Source organism: Eurosta solidaginis, chromosome 2 (assembly GCF_040869045.1).
Source record: "Eurosta solidaginis isolate ZX-2024a chromosome 2, ASM4086904v1, whole genome shotgun sequence".
NCBI lineage: Eukaryota > Metazoa > Arthropoda > Insecta > Diptera > Tephritidae > Eurosta > Eurosta solidaginis.
The window spans coordinates 97729931-97751486 of NC_090320.1; the positions used below are offsets into that span (position 1 = coordinate 97729931).

Consider the following 21556-nt stretch of genomic DNA (forward strand, 5'->3'; position numbering starts at 1 on the left):
CATATATAAATTTGTGAACCTCGTTCCAGCATTCCTTTCTATGTGCTCAATCCACCTATTTATGTCGGACGTGTCAGTGCCATCAAAAGTTGACAAGCTTTCCTGAATATGTTTAAAAGTGAAATGGGCGGTGCTTACTGGTGCAGACAATGGTCTAGACGCAACTTCAGTTATGGATTGGTTTGAATGGGAATCATCATATTCATCTTCGTCGCCATCTCCGTCATCAATCAGGCCTAGATGTTGGAGCAGCCTTTCCCTAAGTTCATGTTTACGACCAACTACACCTAACCCTAATTCCCTTAATTTTTCTTTTAAAGTCACTACCGTCATTTTTAGGACTGAGTCTGCGTCAATTGCATCTGTACTCATGTTTATAAAACTTATAATATATACGTATCAATTATATGAAATGTACATGTAATGATTTAAAAATATCTCTTATAGACGTATAACAACAGTTTAATACTATTTAGCTCAAAGTAATTTGTATGGTAGTACGACGATTAGTTTGAACATATGTATAAAAAAATTTAAACAGCTGTCTACGTCTTAAGCCAAATTTAGGTTTTCATTAAATGGTACATAAATAAACGTATATAAGTATTTTAATTCCACTTAATTTCACAAGCAATCATTACAGCATCAACAAGTTCTAATTGGAAACTACATTTTACATTGATTTTCATTTATGTTTCTAATTGGTATGCATACATGCAAGTGTCTGTTAGCGCACTGAAATAAGATTTTGCTCGGCACATACACGTACATGTATGAATTTCCAATTAGTATTACACCACAATATTTTCGTTCTAGATTCTTTACTTCTTTATTTTGACTACTTTTATTTATTGCGTAACTTCTTTACCTTAAAATCGTCTTGTTTTTAGTTTGCATCACTTTCTTATTTGTTTCAACTTCACCTTTCCTCTTGACTCGTTATCTGTTTGCCTCTGCTCTCAGCTTTCCTAACTGGTACGCTTTGCTTCCGCTGCTGAAGTACTTGTTTGGTGACGTCTTTGCTTCAGTGGTTTTGCCGACTTGCGTATTTGTAAGCGTTTGGAGGTTTGCTAGTTCTGAGTTCGTAACAACTTCTTTCACGACGTGTTGCTACAATGACTTCGTTCGTAACAACTTGTTTGATGTCGTTGTTGAGACGGAGGTGATCTGTTATACTTAAGTATGTACTCGTCGTTACCAAACTGGAGCTGCGTTCTTTTTCGACGTCGCTGATATATTGGAATCGCAGAAGGTTTCTTTCTGCTTATAACTGCACTTGCAATACTCCGTTTATTTGACACATGTGAACTTACGTATATTTTCCATGTACATATGTATGTATCCAATGACTTAGAAATTCTGGTGATAAATTCGTGGCACCTTTGGTCACAATTATGTGTTGTTGTTGGCGCAGCAAACGAAGGTGTGCAATTTTCTCCATTGTGCTCCAATTTAATTGCGGGCGCAATTTCCCCTTCGTCAGCTCACCTTTACTTGTGTAGAAGTTTGCTCACTGTTTCTTCTTACGGCTTATCTCGCTTGAGCCCCCAAACGTAGGACTTTATTTACTTTTTGGAATGATAAAGTCGATTTACACAGTTTAATGAAAATTGTATTTTATTTTAGTCAAATTAAATGTTGGATATAAGAGTTACAATATAGGTGGTCTATTAACGGTTGATGCCAAATAGACACTGACTTACAAACGCAGTCGTTATTCTTTTCAAACTTCGTATGTTTTACGTTTATATATATATATGTATATATATATATAAAACGTTCACTGATTCCATAATAACAGAATTTTGTTTGCATTCCTGAACAATTATGAAATTATGATATCGCACTTGTTACGTTAAAGTGTAACAACTCAAAATTTGAACATTTTTAGTAGAGACGAAAAACTGTTTCCGTAAATATTAATAATATATTACAAGGAAAAAAAATGTAATTGCACGAAAATATCATAATATAACCGTTGTTTCATTTTTATTTGTTTAGTAATTGCACGAAAATAACAAATTTTTGAGTTATTACTCTTTTCCTGAAATTTTTTTATATACATAGTGGTATTATTTAGTAACAATACGATATAACACAGTAGAATAAACTTACCTAATGAAACGAAAGAGTGATAAACCAAACACGTTATATGTTGTAAATAGGCACAATTAAAAATGTTACACCTTATGTGATACACTAACGAACCAATTTGTTCAAACACTTGGACACAACTAAAAATGTTACTCTTTAGTTGAGTCTAAAGAAGTCATTCTGAAAAACAAGAGAGTCATAACGGTTTTTTTAACGAAAGACTAGACAAACCACTGAACGATTTTTACAGTGGGTAGAGATGACCACTGTACATTGTTTTCTTGCAAAAAACTAAAATTTGGAAATTTTGAGTTATTACACTTTAACGTAACAAGTGCGATATGTTTTCGTGGATAACCAAGAACCTCTTATATTATGCATATCATACATTTAATTCGTTAAAACCTATTTGTGGGTGTTCTAATCTAAATGATGATGCATAATATAAGAGGTTCTTGGTTATCCACGAAAACATATCGCACTTGTTACGTTAAAGTGTAACAACTCAAAATTTCTAAATTTTAGTTTTTTACAAGAAAACAACGTACAGTGGTCATCTCTACCCACTGTAAAAATCGTTCAGTGGTTTGTCTAGTCTTTCGTTAAAAAAACCGTTATGACTCTCTCTTTATCAAAAGAAATAAATAAAATAAAAGCAAGGCGCGATAACCTCCGAAGATATTTTAGGTTGAGCTTCTCTTCCAATTTGGGTCGTGCTCCTTTTAGTTTTTCCTACAAATTCGCGGGACGGGATCTACATGTGTAAGGCAGATGAATTTTCACTAAGAAAATTTTCATGGCAGAAGTACACTCGGAGTGTTTGCCAAATCATTGCCGAGGAGGGGAGACCCCACTTAGAAATAGTAATGAAATAATTTCTGTAACTTTTAAAAAATCACAAGTTATTATAGTAGTGGCTCTGCTTTTGCAGGGAAGTAATCATTAAATAGGAAAATATCCGTCATTTATGTTTATTACAAAAACAGTTAAAACAAAAAAAAAAAAAAAAACGAGCATTATAGTAATCATTACTTCATCATTCCTTCGAACCTAGTGCATAAGAAAAGAACATCGTGATGTCTACAGCAGCGGTAGCGACATTGGCGACAACACAGGCTACGAGTGTAGTTGTGCTGGACCGTGGGAACAATACAACTTGTACCATAAATTTACACGGTGAGTAATTTTTAAGTCAGTTATAAGAATTTTAAATATTTTTTGGTGGATTTAAATATAAGAACTTTTAAGCCTATCCAATCGAAACAAAGTAGTTTTTGACGACAAGTTTTCATGAAAAATAAAATAATTTAAAAAAATGTTTAAGTTAAACGGTTTTATTGAAAACAAAACTTACATTAAGTAATAATAATACTAAAAGCTAGAAAATAATTAGGTAGATACTAGGTACTAGTCATCACACTCCTCATCAATCTAGGGTGTTGATCAGACAATTAAATAACACCGTTGGACGCGTCAAATTTCTATTGATAGTCATAAGTAAGGCCAACTGAACCTTAATCAGGTTATGCTACACCTCACATTTTTGGAGGTTTCACACGCCCAACGCTTTTATTTAATTGTCTGATCAACGCCCCAGAATGATGAGGAGTGTGATGAGTAGTAGTACCTAGGATCTAACTAATTATTTTCTAGCATTTAGTATTATTATTACTTAATGTAAGTATTGTTTTCAATAAAACCGTTTAAAATATGTAATTTTTGCTGGCTCTAGGTCCGTGCTTAATGAATAAAACACATTTGATCTTTTCGTTTCAAAAACCGATATATGCAATCAATCGAAGATATACAATCATTATTAGCAAAGGGACCGAAGTTCGGACTACCTGTAGACAACAAAAGCTTTCCACTTTTTCAGTACATAGACGATGGAGAAGATTTGGTACAAAGCATAAAAAACAAAGAACAACAAGAGGAAGCCCGCACAAAACTCTCTTTGTTAATAACCAACCACACAACAACAAATAAACCAAGTGCAATAAACAGTGCAATCATGGATACAGACATTTCTGAAGGAAAATAAAAACATAAGAATTTTAACATCAGACAAAGGGAACAAAACGGTTAGGTTAGGCTAAAGTGGCTGCCTCCGCTGTCCGAGCGGAGACTCACGTAGGCCGTTGTGGTCCGTTGTGCTACCACGCGGGGGCCCCTATTTCCTGTTACCCTACTTTCGAAGAAGAAGAAAGTTTAGACCCCAGTGAGGCTAAACCAGCGCGTTTGCCTAATGAAACGCAAGATGTCGTTTGGGTTTATAGATTCAAGCTCCGCAAGGTACCCAAAGGAGTGTCTGTGGAGTCACTGGTACCTGGTTTTTGACAGTGCGGGACAGTGGCACAGTTAGAGCTCTACGCTTTCTATCTCCTCCTCGTCCCTACAGCTGCGGCAGAAGTCATTTGTCTGCAGGCCCATATAGGCACCGTGGGTGCCCATGAGACAGTGACCTGTAAGAAGGCCCACTAGTGGGTTTATAGAGATACGGTTCAACAATATCACCGATTGCGATCTCTTTTCATCCAGCTTAGACCAGATTTGCTTGGATATACTACATGTAGGTTCCTTGGCCCATCTGGCGTTTGCCTGATCCGTGAAAAGAGATCGCAGGCAGTGTTTGCAAGTGTTTAGAGGAGGGCTGGCCCAACCCGCGGAGGTTATTGTTTGCAGGTTGGTGCCTTCCCTAGCTAGCTCATCCGCGGCGCAGTTTCCTGAGATATCACAGTGGCCAGGAACCCATATTATGCTTAGGTTGCAATTTTAAGCTAGTTTGTTGAGGGTTTCTCTGCACTTCAATGCCACTAGTGACGAGGTGTGACTGCATTGCAGGGATTTTATGACAGCTTGGCTGTCAGAGAAAATTGAAATTGAATTGGTCACCTGTAGGTTAGCAAGATAGAGGGCTGCTTCCCAGATAGCTATGAGTTCAGCCTGAAAAACACTGCAGTGGTCGGGTAAGCGAAAGCTCTCGCTTAGATTGAGCTTCTCCGAAAATATTCCGCTGCCGACTCTGTTGTTTAGTTTAGAGCAATCTGTAAAAACGGAGATTTCGTGAGATCCCCGCTCCACCCCGTTTGCCCACTCGTTCCTCTCTGGGATTCTTGTGGAAAATTTGATGTCCCAGCAAGGGGACGATGGTCGATTTTAATATGGTTTAGTATGGTCCAATTTTAAGAAGGTTTCGGGGACCTGCTTCAGGATCCGGGTGTGACCAAACCTGCAGTCCCTCCATGGTTCGATAGCGTTCAGCCGTGCCGCGTTGCAGGAGGCACAGTATCTACCATATAGATCAGTTGGGAAAATGAATAATATGGTTTCAAGAGCTCTGGTGGGAGTGGAGGGAAGGGCACCGCTGTTAAGCATTGCCGCCATCCTCTGCACTCTCGTTACTTTGCTCTTGTTATATTCGATATCGAGTGCCGTCCACCATACGGTGACGGCGTAGAAGAGTATGGGTCTCACCACTGCCGTGTAGATCCAATGGACTATGAGTGGCTGGAGACCCCACCTTTTTCCGATAGCCGACTTACAAGCGTAGAGAGCCATTGTGGCTTTCCTGGATCGTTCCTCCACATTTCGCTTCCAGTCAAGCTTCCCGCCTAGAATAACTTCGAGATATTTAACCTCGGTAGAGAGTTTGATTTCTCGCCCATTTAGGGACGGGAGGGTAAATTCCGGTATAATGCGTTTGCGGGTAAAAAGCACCATCTCAGTTTTTTCACTGCTGATGCTGAGTCCACATTCCCTAGACCAAGTGTTTGTTAGATTAAGATTAAGGCTATGTCGTCGGCATATGCAATGACTTGGCCTCCGGTGGGCTGTAGTATAGATAACAGCGTTCACCGTCAGGTTCCATAGTAGAGGGGAAAGAACGCCCCCTGGGGGGTTCATCTTTTGGTATACCTTATTAACGATGAGCTGCCCAGCTCAGAGATAATGCTTCTCTTGTTTATAAGGAGCTCGACGAATTTCACAAGAGGCTCTTCCACCCCTAGTGAACGTAGAGATTTTGTGACCGCTGCTGTAGGAACGTTGTTGAAGGCTCCTTCTATGTCGAGAAAGATACCCAGCATAAATTCTTTAAAGGCAAGACCCTTCTCTATCGTAGTAGTAATAGCATGTAGAGCTGTCTCTACGGATTTGCCCTTAGAGTAGTTTGGTAGTTTGGTTGTTGGAGATTAGTGCCGATCTGCCGATCGTCTAATATAGGCGTCCAGCAATCGTTCTAGAACTTTTAGGAGGAAGGAGGTCAGACTTATTGGTCTGAAATCTTTTGGACTGTTGCCCGATATCCTGCCTCCTTTGGGTATAAAGACTACCTTTGCCTTGGTCCATTCCGTAGGGATATAGACCAGGTTGAGGCAAGCCTTGTAGATTTTAGCAGCAGTCCCTTTTGGCCTTCTGGATTGACTTCTTAAAGGATTTTAAGGCGTCCTTATAATGGGACCAGATTCCAGTGCGCTTAGCCTCGCTAAAGAGTTTTCTGCTGTTTTTCCTCTGCTCGGAGATTTCTTGGTTCCACCAATAGGGTTTCTTTTTACCCCATACCTTAATCTCCGGGCAGGCTACTGTGAAGGCAGCGTTACAAGATTTGGTGATAAGATCTACTGCTTCTTCTATTTTTGACAATGAGTCTAGCTCACCGAGAGAAGCAAATGTTGTGTCTAAAGGAGGCGCTTTATCAGTTGTTAGCGGTAGGCTCGACCTACCGTGAGAAGCGTTTTTTAGGAGAGTAGAGGATAGGACTTTTTTATAAAGGTTCCAGTCCGTACGCCTCCTATTCCTGTAAGCCACCCTAGGCGGTGTACGCAAGAGCAGAGTAAAAATGATATACATATGATCAGAGTAGGAGTTTTCGTTGGAAACTCTCTAATTTTTGACAAGGTCAGAGAATGCCCCTGAAACTAGAGTAACACCTAGAACCTCCTTCCTGTTTCAGGTGATGAAAGTTGGTTTGTCTCCAGAGTTGCATATACGTGGATTGTTATTAATAATAGAATCAAAAAGAGACTCTCCCCTATTGTTAATATCAGCCCCAATTATTATCGGGAACCCTTTACTGTGGGCCTCCCGTACCGCTTTGCAGAGCCGGTCCTGCACAGAAGTTGGCCATCGTGCGAAAGATAGGCGAACATCAGCCAGATTGTTTGACCCTGTAGCTCGAGGCTAATACAGGTAAAGTCCTCGTCGCTAAAAAGAGATAGTAAAATAAATACTAGATTTTTCTTTATTAGGATACAAGATCTGATTCTACCTGTCACGGGTGGTGTCACCAGCTGGTAGTCCTTAGAAAAGAGTCCACAGACCTTGCTGCGAACGACCCAAGGCTCCTGAACTAGAACGACGTTTGATGTTGTTGTAGCGATAAGGTTGCTCCCCGAAGGCTTTAGAGAGTGTTATCGATGTAATGGTCCTTTGCCGGATACAGATCCGGTACGCTCCGGTACCACGGCATCATTAAGGTGCTAGCCCGACCATCTCGGGAACGATTAATGTGGCCACATTAAACCTTCAGGCCATCCCACCCCTTCCCACCCCCAAGTTCCATGAGGAGCTTGGGGTCGCCAGAGCCTCGTCTGTTAGTGATACAGGATTCGCCGCGGATAGGCGAGGTTGACAATTGGGTTTGGAGAAGCTATATATTGCGCTGGCAACTTGAAGTGTTGCGCTACACAGCCCCTTGAATCGGGTATTTTAGTCGCCTCTTACGACAGGCATGCCTACCGCGGGAATATTCTGACCCCTAACCCGTTGGGGTACTAGAACGACGTCTTCATACGTTGTGCTGAGGCGTAAGATTAGGGCAGCCGAGACTGCCTTAGAGTGGTGCAGATTTATCTGCAGTACTGCGCGCCCGTTAAAGTTCGTTTGCGGCATCGACGTCCATCTTCTGCCGATCCGCATCGTCGGATGCCTCCTCAACGATATTATCGTCGAATTCGGTATCCGACGGGTAGGATTCCAGCAGAAGCTGCTCGTCCATGCTCGTAAAGAACTGGCCCGCAAACTCAGATACCGAGAGCGTATCGCTCTCGGCATCCGGAGTGCTGCGTGCCAGTTCGATATCGGCCCCATGTCCACTCAAGGTGTTGAATGGGTCCCTGAGATTCGTTGTGGCGGTTGCGGGTTAGCTCGAGGCGGTATCTCCAATCACCAGATCCTCCGGCGCGGTGGCGGTTCCTTCCCCAGGGCCATGGGCAGCAGATCCACTCGGGGTTGTCTGTCTAACTCCTCGCCCTGAGGTACAGGCTCACCCTCGTCCGGTGTTTCCTCCTTCGTACCATCCCTTCGAATTTTCAACATGATGGAATAGAAGCCGTAGCTTAAAACTCCACCACATTCGTCAAGCCAAGAGAGAGAAGCCTCGTTTATGATGAAGCCAACATAACGCTGCTTCGCCCTTGTCTCGCCGACCCGGACTATCCTCCAATCGCTTGAAGGTAGCCCCTTACTCGACTCCGCGATGGTATCCAGGATCCGCAATGCCGCCTGGGACCTAGGCCCAAGTTCTCGGTCTGTTGGGAATTTCTTCCACACCGACCTCATCCAACCTGGACCCAGGCCACAGCTGTCCTAGCGAAGCTATGGCGAGTTTGTAGAGCTTGCACGAGCGTTCGTCGGTGCAGGAAACAAGCTTGACCCTACCCTGGTACCAGCCGGCATTACGTATAGTGGGAACCGGCCCCGGATACTTGGTCATGATGTCCTTAAAGATCTTGAGAAGGCCGTTAAAGACATCCTTCCAGTTATCCGGGGTTATATTCCCATCCGGGTGACCGCGGTTCAAAACCGCCAGCGTAAAGTTGACCTTAGCCGCCTCGCTGAAGGTTTTGTTCAGGGCAGAGGGAGTCGAGGCCGAAGGCCGGTACCTTTTGGGATCGCTCGAGGCATTTCCCATAGACCTTTGTCTCTTAAAGGCCGGCATCTTCGGGTCAGAAGGTTGTTTGTTGGCAGAAGAGGAAGAGGGGATGGGGTTGTTGTTGCTGCTCTTCTTGGCAGCAATAATCTTCCTGGCCCAGGCCAGAGAACTTTTTTGTTCTGCCGTCAACTTGTCGCTAGGAGAGTTGCCAAGTTTCTCAACGATTTTGACGGCATTGCGAATGTCCCGCTGGTTGCGGACCGAAATCGGGGTTCGCTTATTTGCCTTGGAACCCTCAAGGGGTTCAGCCGGCTTGCGAGGTAGCTTTGCAGCGGTGGAGGCAGTACTTTTGTCCGTGGAGGACTTAGTGCTGTTACCAGTCACCTGCTGACAAGAGGTGCCCGGTACGGGCGTGGGACGGGCCTCCTGTGCTTGCTCAGTCGGACGTTGCTTTCCCTCTTTGGGGCTAGCTTTGCCGGCTGCCGCGGAGTTTTACTTGCCCTCAAGGGGTTTAGTCCTTCCACTAGCTTGCACAGGTGGCCGAAGAGTTGTTTGTTGCCGTGAAAGCCTGGTTGGCGCCGTCTGTGCGGTTCCCGGCGGATTGTAGACTTTTTTAATGCCTAGTCCAAGGGCGGCATCTTTACCCGTGCAGTGATCCGAGGCAAGGTTTTTGTTGTTCATTAAATCTGGTTCTTCAACTGCCTACTAAGGTGAGACCGTTCGGCAGCCGGAAAGCAAAGGGATAGGGGAAACAATACGGTCGACTGCGGTAGAGCCCCATACCGCAGCAAGTCGTCGTTACTCCCGGAGGTGGACCGGTATCCGGGAGGCTCCGTAAGAATACAGTCGGATGCCCCTGACTGCAAACCATCCAATGGGCACGGAATCGCATAACACCCTGGATTAGGGGTGGACCACCTTTTCAACTGGGCGTGGTCCAATTCCCACCTTGAGGCCACGTTTAAAAACCATTTCCATATGCCTGAGCTATTAAGGAGCTGGGGCACAAATTAAAATGATTCCTAAACTTAGCTAGCGCTCCCCTGGAAGGGGAAACTGTTGTGCATATTACTAACCGGCACCCTCTGGGAGGGTTCAGCCCAAGGATTTGTGCCAGCCATGAACAAAACGGTGGCAATGGAAATAGATGAAGATATCAAAAAAATGGAGGATATTTTAATGGATCTAACTATATATCGAGTTCAAAGACAGAATCCAACATCACGTTTACAAAACAAGAACAGTTCCCTAGTAGACAAACTTTTCAACATGGATTTAATAACAAAGGCTGAGAGAAAAAAGCGTGTAACAACCACTGCACTGCCACCCAGAATTTACGGCCTCCCGAAAATTCATAAAGAAGGAACCCCATTACGACCAATTTGCTCAACGATTGGATCACCCTCTTACGCACTGTGTAAATTTATGGCAGACATTTTGGAAAACGTGGACAGTGAACTCGACATACAATATAAAAAATACAATAGAGTTCAAAGAAAGGGTAAACAATAACTTATATATATGCCGACGAAAAGCTTATTTCCTTCAAGTATAGCGATTCAGCTGGCGCTTGACATAATTCAGGAAAAATGTTCAATAATAAAAAACACATAAATATACCAAAACAGCTATTATAGAAATAATGAAATTCTCGAGTATACCGATTCAGCTGGCGCTTGACATAATTCAGGAAAAATGGTCAATAATAAAAAAACACATCCAAAACAGCTATTTATAGAAATAATGAAATTTTGCATTCATGAGAGCAGGTATTTTAAATTTAATGACACAATATACTAACAATTAAAAGAAATGGCGCTGGGGGCACCCACAACCCCAATAATAGCAGATATAGTGATGGAAAAACTGTTAGATAACGCTATTGTGAAGTTGCGAATAAAGCCAAGAATACTCACGAAATATGTTGATGACCTGTTCGCTATAATAAACGAAAATGAATTAAAAAATACACTTGACAAGAATATAAAATTTACTATAGAATTAGAGAATGACGAACAATTACCTTACCTGGACCCCATAATAATCAGACGAGGAAATGATTTGAAGCTAAAGTGGTATAAAAAGCCTACAGCATCAGGACGAATTATAAATTTTAATTCTAAGCACCCTAAAACAATGGTTGTAAATACAGCAATGAGCTGTATACGGAGATTGTTACAGACATCAGACGAAGTATACCACGAAGAAGTGAAGGAAGACGTAATTACATTATTAAGATACAATGATTTTCCGAAAAAAAACAATTAAAACATTATTGAAAAAGTTAAAATTCAAAATAAAAAACCTATTATTTTCAAGTCGGTATCTCACGTTCCACAGCTATCTGAGCGTCTAGCGAAATCTGACTGCTATGACAAAGAAACCACAAAAGTAGCACATAAACCTGCAAACACGCTAAAAAACATATTTAATCGAATCAAATCAAAAATTCCAATCATGGAAAAAAGTAATGTGGTATACGAAATTTCCTGTAAAGGCAATGGTGAAGAGATGTGCAACAACATATATATAGGAACAACGAAGTCAAAGCTAAAAACAAGAATTTCACAACATAAATCTGATTTAAAGATTTGCAATCACTGTGCAATCCCACTGTGCAAGTAGCGGCCACACACCAAACTTCGAAAAGACTAAAATATTAGAACAAGACCAACACTAAACAAACGCTTCACAATGGAAATGTTACATATTGTTAACTTACCGACAGACACACGACATAACTTTAAGAGCGACACCGATCATCATTCTGCGCATATCTATAAACACTTGCTAACGAAAAATCAGTACCATACTCCACGTCCCACGGGACAGACGTGTTAATAAATGTATGTACATATGTAAGATGTAAAATACGCAATTTTGTTAATTATTATTGTTTGTACTTTCTTAGTTGTTCTACCCTGAAGATGATTGCCGTAGTGCAATTGAAATATATCGGTTTTTGAAACGAAAAAATCAAATGTGTTTATTCATTAAGCAGCCAGCAAATATTACATATTTTAAGCAATAAAGGTCGCCAAAAATTCATTATTTAACCGTTTAACTTAAACTTTTTTTAATTATTTTATTTTCAAGTTTTTAGTCTTTATTATACATAATCCTTCCGAAGACTTTACTCGACTCAGCGCCACGTAGGCTTGTTCCTCCTCGAACTACAAAGTATTTTGATGTCACTTCTACCGGACTGTATGTAATATTTGTTCCAAATATGAGAAAATCGGACCACAAATACGAGTATTGTTAATATCGCGATCCTTGCCGTACCTAGCGGGATTTTTTTCATTCAGCGATTTCTATTCCCGTATGTAATATGTGTTCCAAATATGAGCCAAATCGGACCACAAATAAGTGTTTTTTCAATATCCCAATCCTTGCGCCACGTGGCGGCGATTTTTTTCATATTTCGATTTCTATTCATGTATGTAATATGTGTTTCAAATATGAGCCTAATCGGGGTCACTTTCTATTCACACATAATACACCACAAATACGATTTTTTGAAATATTTCGATCCATGCGCCATCTATCGGAGTTTTTTTCTTATACTTGCATTGTCATCGGGTTCTGAACTATATTCCAAGTTTCAAGCTTGTAGCTTATCGGGAAGTTACTTAAATTTCAATTACAAAATTCTGTTCGCTACGTTGAGTTAAACTAAATAACCCGTACAGGGTTTTTTGAGACTGGGCCAGAAAAGGATCGAAAGTGGTCATTATTGAAGATCTTATAAAAATTACTTACTTATTGCTTACCTGGAGTTTTTAGGTCGGCAAATACGAATCTGAAGATTTTGTTTTTTTTGAACATTTTATTTTTGTGTTATTTTTTTAAATTTTTTTGTATACGCATACGCATTTTTTAATGATTTTGTTTTTTATTTGACCCTCATTTTAATATGTGAAATGTGAGTTTGAACTTGATTTTCAGTTTTTGGGTTTTTAATCAATATTTTTGGTTTTACTTTATAATATACATCCTTATTATAGCGAGAAAATCCTCTGTATTATTTTTCTTATTTATCTGGGAAGTTTTCATAAGCGAGATCGCTTTCCGAGCGTCAACCCTCTGCCGGTATTAGACAAACACTAAGTTGGATCGCTATATAGCATTAACGGGCCATTGATCACCTAATTATGCTGATACTAAGCCTGATTTTACAAAGATAAGAAGGCGTGGTACATACACATTCGATGCTGTGTTGTCATTTCGTCTTATGAGATATGGTAATGAGCGGATCGAGGCTCGAATATCAGAGTGGTTAATTTATCTGGGGACTGATTGTCATGTTATCAAAATAATAATTTTACACGATCTTATTCTGCGGTAGCCATAGAACGATACGAGTACTTTTTACTCCTTGCTTTTTACCAAATATGCTAACAATTGCTGATGGTCTACAAGTTTAATTTTCCTGATTATTTTGCAGCTTCTGTTAACGTTCTGTATCGCTGAACTGTTGAATAAATAACTCAAATATTCAGTATATCAAAATGTTCTTTATTTACATCTCTACGGTAGTAGTACTTCACAATTAAATTACTGGCGGACGCTACCAATCAAACTGACTGATTATTTATTTATTTTTATTTATTTATTTGTATATCTAATATACTGCAGACACTTAAGATTATAGTATAACTAATATAAATTCAGTATTACTTAAAAAATAGGTTTTTAGTTTGAACTATATAACAGATTTGGTATACGTTAAATCTAAATGCAGAAAATTTGAGAAATAGTTGTATTCAGACAGTTCTATTCAAGGGAGCGTTCGCGCCATAGACTGTTCTGTTAACTCCAACACGAAAAACAACAAAAGTCCGAAAATTTGTACAGGGCACATTAAAGTTAACTTGCTGAAGTAGGGAAGGACAATCTCTCTTGCCAGAGACAAAATCAATAATAAATGTAACCGATAAGAGCGTTCTCCTATCGTATAACGATACCAAACTGATTAATCGACAACAAGCAACGTACGACGGAATTGGTTCAGTAAAGTTAAGAGAACGTATGCAAAACGAACAAAGCACTTTTGGACTTTCTCCAGACGATGTATATGGACTGAATAGTATGGTCTCCAAATGACAGCTGCGTATTCCAGCTTGGAGCGGACAATGGCCAAATACAAACTCTTATAGGTATATGGGTCTGAAAAATTAGAAGAGTGGCGTTTTACGAAGGTAAGTGTTCCAAGAGAATTAGTAATTATGTAGTTTAAATTAGTAGTGAAACTTAGTTTACTATCAAAATACACTCCTAGATCTTTAATTTCATTAACCTCAGAAAGGCACGAGTCTGCCAAAAAATAGCAAGTATCCAAAGGTCTGACCATTTTTGAATAATTCACTTTGAATATGTTTCCCTGACCTACTCGAATGCTAGTGACGGAGAGAGGGGGAGAACGGAAACCCCCGACAGGTTTCATCGCACCATGCAGCCAGGCCCCAAACCCAAATACACCGGATACTCCAATGCTCACCCAGTGGTGTCCAGTCCCAGGGCCACAACAGCAGTTGCGTCCTGGCCTCCCTTTATTCAGGCATAGTCACCGTCACTTACCCCCCCAGTGACGTCATCACCCCCTTGCACTTCAGAATACTGCAGTTAAACAGTAATGAGTCAACTGGGAAGATCACGGAGATAGCTGATTTTATGAAGCGGGACAACATCCGCATTGCTGCGGGCCAAGAGACCAAACTCGCGGCAAGATCTGCTTTGCAGAACTGCTCTGGGTATAACGTTCACAGAAAAGATTGCGAGAGCGGAAATGGAGCTGGTCTCGCGTGTATCACCCACACTCAGAGCAATATAATCTATTTGATCCCGAAATCGGCCGCAAGGACAGTGTCCTGGAACGTTAAGGCATATCTGTCCGGTCAGGCGATGTAAATTTAGAAATCACAAACATCTTTATCCCTCCTGTCACTTGTTGCCCCAGTGGATACTGCCCTGACATCAGCACACTACTCACTGGCGATAATCGCATTATCTTAGGCGATTTCAATGCCCACCACGATCTATGGCGTTCTAACCTACAGACGGACAGCAGGGGCGGACCAAATAGAAGAAACGACGTTCTGCACGATAAACGGAGACGCCCCCTCTGGTATGGTAGGAAGCTGTCAAAGTTCGCCAGATTTATCAATCGTGAGCGCTGGACTAGTAAACTGCGTAAACTGGCAGCTGATGGTAACATTGGCATCCGACCGCCTACCCATACTCCTTTCGCTTGAACGATCTGCCGACTTTATCACCACTGAAAAATGCTTTTTCATCAATTTTAATGAAGGAAAGTGGGATGATTACAAAACTTATACTGATAGTCGATTTACTGCCCTCCCTTTCCCGACTGATGCCCGTCAAGGGGAGCGTGCTTTCCGCAAGGTCATTGAATCCGCTTCGAATAATTCCGGGAATCGCCACATTTTCCAGCAGAGGCCGCAACTCTAGCGAGAGAACTACCATCACCGGCAAAGAGGTTGAATATGCCATCGTTCACGCTAAACCATCCAAAGCAGCAGGCCCAGACGGCATAGTCATGCCGATGCTTAAAAAACTAGGCAAAGAGGCATTAAATTATCTAGCGCATGTCTTCAACCTGTCCCTGTCCACCTTCCCATACCTGAAAAATGGCGAGGGTGGCTCCGCTATTAAAGCCTTGGAAGCCAGCAAACATAGGAGATCCTTATCGTCCGATATCTCTGCTATCGCCAGTACCTAAGACACTTGAAGCCATTCTGCTAATATGTACGATAGGGTTATTAATCATTGCGATAACCACAATACTAAACCACTATATGAAATTTAAATACAGGAAATTGAATAACGCGCAACAGCGCGTCTAAAGTTTTTATTTTATCTTTCTCTCCTTCTCAAATATCCAAACGCAAAGCTGAGGAAGAGCAGCAAATAATTAAAAATACATCTTCAAATAATAACTCTTAAAATGTCGCAATCAACAGTAAAGGCAGACCCATTAACCCTGCCAGAGTTTAATAGCAAATCAAGAATTTGCGTAATTCCTTTGAATGCTCCTGACAAAGATGGTCATGAAGCAATAGAATATTCTAGGACAGTTGAAATATGCAAAAACTAAGAAAAAAATAATACTAAAAAACCAGCCAATAAGAACAACAAAAATGAAGAAAAGTCACAAGAGAACATATATATATGAAGCGCTATATAAATTTGTAACAAGTAGACATGTCGCGCTCGTTTCCATCTTAGGCTAGAGAAAGTGTAGCGTAGAAAAATTCCAAGCAACCAGATTGTGGAGGAAGTTATTGACTTAGGACAATATTCGACCAGGCATACAAGAAATGCCGGCAATCCAGGACTTGAATTTTTTGAGGAAAAGTGAATATTGTAGAATTTTACTCGAGTAGCTCTGACCCTGACTCCCTACAAAAGAAAAATAATAAGATAGTGGATGATCTTTATAAACAAAAATACATCAACGCAAGTGAAAAGTTTAGATTATTATGCTCTGCAGCCATTGCACCCAGGCTTTATGGACTGCCAAAAATCCATAAACCCGATATGCCCCTACGTCCAATATCGTCCTCCGTAAATGTACCCTGCTACCAATTTTCTAAATATATAGGAGAAAAAATTCAAAATGTAACGTCAGAAGAATACAATATCAAGAATGTATTCAGATTAAAAGAAAGACTTCAAGATATACATGTAGATGAAGATGAAGTGTTGGTGTCCTTTGATGTAGTGTCCCTGTTCACAAACATTCCCACCAATCTAGCCATAAACATAATCATGAGCAAATGGGACCAAATTAAGCCCACAACTAATATACCAAAGAACAAGTTTCATGACATACTGAAATTTTGTCTAATAGAAAATAACTATTTTATACACAATAATACAAACTACACACAAACTTTTGGTATGCCAATGAGCAACCCACTTTCCCCGACAATAGCTGACATAATTATGGATGATTTACTTGGCAACACACTTAAGGCACTTAAGCAAAATCTTAACATCAGTATTAAATTTCTAGTCAAATATGTGGACGATATCTTAGCGATAGTAAAACAAAATGATTTGGAACAAATTTTAAATGCCCTCAACAGCTACCATAAAAACATTCAATTCACGTACGAAATGGAAAAAGACCGTACCATTCCCTTTCTGGACATAAGAATACATAACAACAAAGGAACCCTAATTTTTGATTGGCATACGAAACCATTATCATCCGGCCGTCTCATTAATTTTCATTCTTCACAGCCCCTAAAATATAAAATTAATACGGCAAAAAATTGTATTAGCAAGGTGTTAACAATAAGCGACAAACAATTTTGGAACAAAAATATTAGTAAAATGAACGAAATTTTAAGAAATAACAATTATCCGAGCACCCTAATAAAAAGCCTGACTGAACAAAAAGTAATTGAAATAAACAGCCAACAAAGTAAATCAACACGAGAAGTGGCAGAAACAAAACAATATTTCAGTGTAACATACATACCGAAACTCACAGAAAACTTTAGCAAAGCACTCACCAACAACAAACTGAAAATATCACTAGCCTACAAATCAAACCAAACATTATCGACGATATTCACAAGAACAAAAAGCCCTATTGAAAAACTACAGCAAAGCAATGTAATCTACGAAATAACATGCAAAGGCAATGAAAACGAAGACTGCAACAAAATATACATCGGTCAGACGAAACGGGCGTTACAAGTTCGACTAACCGAACATACAGCTGATATAAAGAAAAAGAAGCAAAGCACAGCATTATCACAGCAGACAACAGAAAACGACCATACAGCTGATTTAGCGAATATACGAATACTTGATAAAAACAAACAAGGAAAAACCAGACTAACATTGGAAAGCTTAAGAATTTTACAAAATAGAGACAAAGCAATAAATAAAAAGGAAGATACCGATGACGTCGCCGCGGTCTACACTTTATGTCTATAGTCAAATTTATTAGTTTAGTATGACAATGATACCACTAAAGAATGGTACAAACAATATTTTTTAGAATAATTAAGTATTTAAAACAATATAAATATGTAAGTGTGATAAATGTTTTATTAGGGTGTTACGTGTTTATTTGTGATTTGTGATATTTATAATGTATTCATATGTATATAAAAATGTGATGTAATATTAGCTTTCATTTCGGTTTTTACCACATGCTTTAATGTTTTTTGTTGTTTTTCCTAAATAAACAGATATCCCCCTGAAGAAGCTAGAGAGACTAGCGAAACGTCGGGTAGAAAGATGAAATAAAGTTTTTATTTTGCATCTAAAATACATTGGTCAAAAAAGCCTAACCAAAATTTACTTCTATAAATAAATTGACCGGAAAAAGTCATTACTAATAGGAAATATTTTTATATATACTTATCGGCAAAATAAGAAATAATAGTCCATAAGAATAGGATTAAACCATAGAGTAGAAAACAGCGATAGGAACAATAAAAACAAGGAAATAATAGTTGATAAAAAAACAATCTGCCAGTAAGTCACATAATTGAAAAAAAAAATTTTTTTTTACATAAAGCATTCCACTTTACTCACCAAACAAAAATCAGTACAATAAATACATAAGCAAAGAAAATGTAAGCAAAAAAAAAAAAAATACATAAACATACAAATTCATTTTGGCATCATAAACTTCATAAATATTAAATAATAAATTTGTAAACACCAGCGGATTTTTAAGTGAGTCGACACGCTTAAAGGCCAGCTGTGGTAACACTTGACGCAAAACATTACTCATAATTATAAACATACAAAAAACAAATGTAAATAACAAAAGTCAGCATATTAGAAACAAATGTAAACAGAAAAAATCCTTTTCTAACTCGAGCAAAACTCAAGTGGGTCATTAAGAATCTGAAAAAGTCATATACTCCTTTTTCTTCTTAAGGTGGATGGTGTGGTATTATGCATGATACCTACTTATGCCAATAAGTTTGTAGTATTTTGCAACATACTCTAATACTCTGATATGCCAATGTACTTTCTATGCAGACCACCCATATTGCATGCACATTACAATATTGACCTAAATACATTTCGTTTACCCCTACACAGCGGGAGTTCAACATCACTCACTAATGCCGACAGCAAGACCTGTATCTGGTTACAATTCTACTGGCGTATTGACGAGCCCGTTAATAGCGTGACCGCGTGTCAATGACAATTCGTCAATACGCCTGCCAAAATATTTCTACAGTTACAATTTGTAAAAAATAGATCGAACTAATATGCTGACTCAGTATGTAAATGCTAAGAATGCAATGTATTAGTGTAAATATGTATGTGTAAACTAGACAATTTTGTATAAAAGCAAATACAATTCTCAAATAAAATCAACGCTTTCCAACGCTACTCATCAGTGCTTTTATTCAATCACATATAACATATTACATGAGCAAGGCTCCAAGTCCACTCAATCGTTAAACTAAAGCGAGTCAGCCGTAAGGGACGACAGCTTACTCCCGCAATTGAATGCCCCATAATCTCTTTCTCGAAAATTGGAATAAGGTCGAGCAATGTTACTGTCGGAGGCCATGTGGATGTAAATGAACGTTTACTGATTGTAGCTACGGGCATCTCATTGCATCATTCGATCCGATTTAGTCAACAAAAATATAAGATTGTTGCATGGTGTATAAAATTTGTATAACCCTTTTTCACTAGGCACTATATGTATTAAAAAAGGGGCACGGGGTTTAGTTAGCTTTAAATGTATATTATTTATTTTCACTTTGAAAAAAAATATATATATAGAAAAAGGGAATTAAAAAATTTAGAAAAAATCAAATGTTATGTAACGCTACTCATCAGTGCTTTTATTCAATCACATATAACATATTACATTAGCAAGGCTCCAAGTCCAGTCAATCGTTAAACTAAAGCGAGTCAGCCGTAAGGGACGACAGCTTATTCCCGCAATTGAATGTCCAATAATCTCTTTCTCGCAAATTGGAATAAGGTCGTGCAATCTTACTGTCGGAGGCCATGTGGATGGAAATGAACGTTTACTGATTGTAGCTTCGGGCATCTCATTGCATCATTTGATCGGATTTAGTCAACAAAAATATAAGATTGTTGCATGGTGTATAAAATTTGTATAACTTTTTTTCACTAGGCACTATATGTATTAAAAAAGGGGCACGGGGTTTAGTTAGCTATAAATTTATATTATTTATTTTCACTTTGAAAAAAAAAGAAGAAAATAAATGCCTGAACCAAATTCGTATGGCAATAATTAAACAGGTTGTATGTATATGAAATCCACATGGCTTTACTCGAATAGGAGAATAAGTGACTGAACAAATTCGTGGCAATAGTTAAACAGTTTAATGAACAGCGATGGGTACCAAGGCGAGCTTTGCGATCGGTCTTTTGAACATGCCCGTGGCTGTCTTGACTGTTACCACGCGAATGAGGTCATCGCTTCCGGGATGCAACGAGAACACGCGACCCATGGGCGAATGACCAACTGGAAAGCGATCATCCTTGATGATAACCAAATCGTTTTCCTTAATGTTCGGTTTCCTTTCCTGCCATTTAGTACGGATCTGCATAGTAGACAAAATATCCTCTTTCGATTCGATTAACATGGTGGTTGAGGTCGAGATAGAAGAGCGTTGCCCGTGAGGAAGTGTCCAGGCGTTAATGCGGTAAAGTCGTTGGGATTATCCGTAATTGGTGAAATTGGTCTGGAATTTAGCACCGCCTTGATGCGGGTCAGGACGGTTGAGAACTCCTCGAAGGTCAATTTGGCCTTTCCGATTACTCCAAGTGAAACTTCATGGATTTCACCGCCGCTTCAGCTAAACCATTACAATGAGGAGCACCGGGTGGGATAAAATGCCATTGAATATGTCGATTCCTGAGAGCTGGGATAATTTCCTTTGCTATTGATCGGAGATATTGGGATTGACTTCAGCTCCAACAAAATTCGCTCCGCAGTCACTGAATACGTCGTGACAAAATCCTCGCCGGGTCACAAAACGGTCGAATGCGTGTAGGAAGGTTTGGGTCGAGAGATCGCCTGCTGCCTCCAAGTGAACTGCTTTGGTGGTCATGCAAGTGAAGACAGCGACGTAGCCTTTGTATGACTTTTGGCCGCGACCTCTTGAGGAACGAATATCATATGGACCTGCGTAATCGGTGATGGTCGAAGCGAATGGTCGAGTGTTGTGTTTCACACGTACCGTGGGTAAGGCGGCCATTTGTTGTTGAGATAAAACTGGATGCGCCTTGAAACAAATTACACAGCTTCGGATGAGACGACGAGCGAGATTGCGCACATCTAAAATCCAATAAATTTGTCGAATTTGATTGACGGTGACTTGGGGCCCTCCATGTAACGTGAGGCGATGATAGTGGTATACAATCATGATAGTGTATACCCCGACTGTTGATATTGGCGGGATTAGCTGAGGAAGAGATATGATTCCATTGTTCAACTTCAGTCGACGCAAGAATTTTATGAACGCGATTGCATACGAAGACAGCCCAGCGATTGGGATCTCCTCGAATCCAGGATAATAAGACGGTGGAATCAGTCCACAT

General features: G+C 39.8%; 1 protein-coding gene across 10 annotated transcripts in view; it reads left to right on the forward strand.

Moving 5' to 3' along the window:
• The window catches only part of LOC137240104 (uncharacterized), a 1657600-nt gene that overhangs the window by 64638 nt on the left and 1571406 nt on the right, over positions 1 to 21556 (forward strand). For all 10 annotated transcript variants that reach the window (XM_067766027.1, XM_067766030.1, XM_067766026.1 and 7 more), the window contains one exon: positions 3149 to 3270. In XM_067766027.1, coding sequence (XP_067622128.1) covers positions 3171 to 3270 — 100 coding nt within the window. In that variant the 5' untranslated portion in view covers positions 3149 to 3170. The remainder of the gene's footprint in view (positions 1 to 3148; positions 3271 to 21556) is intronic.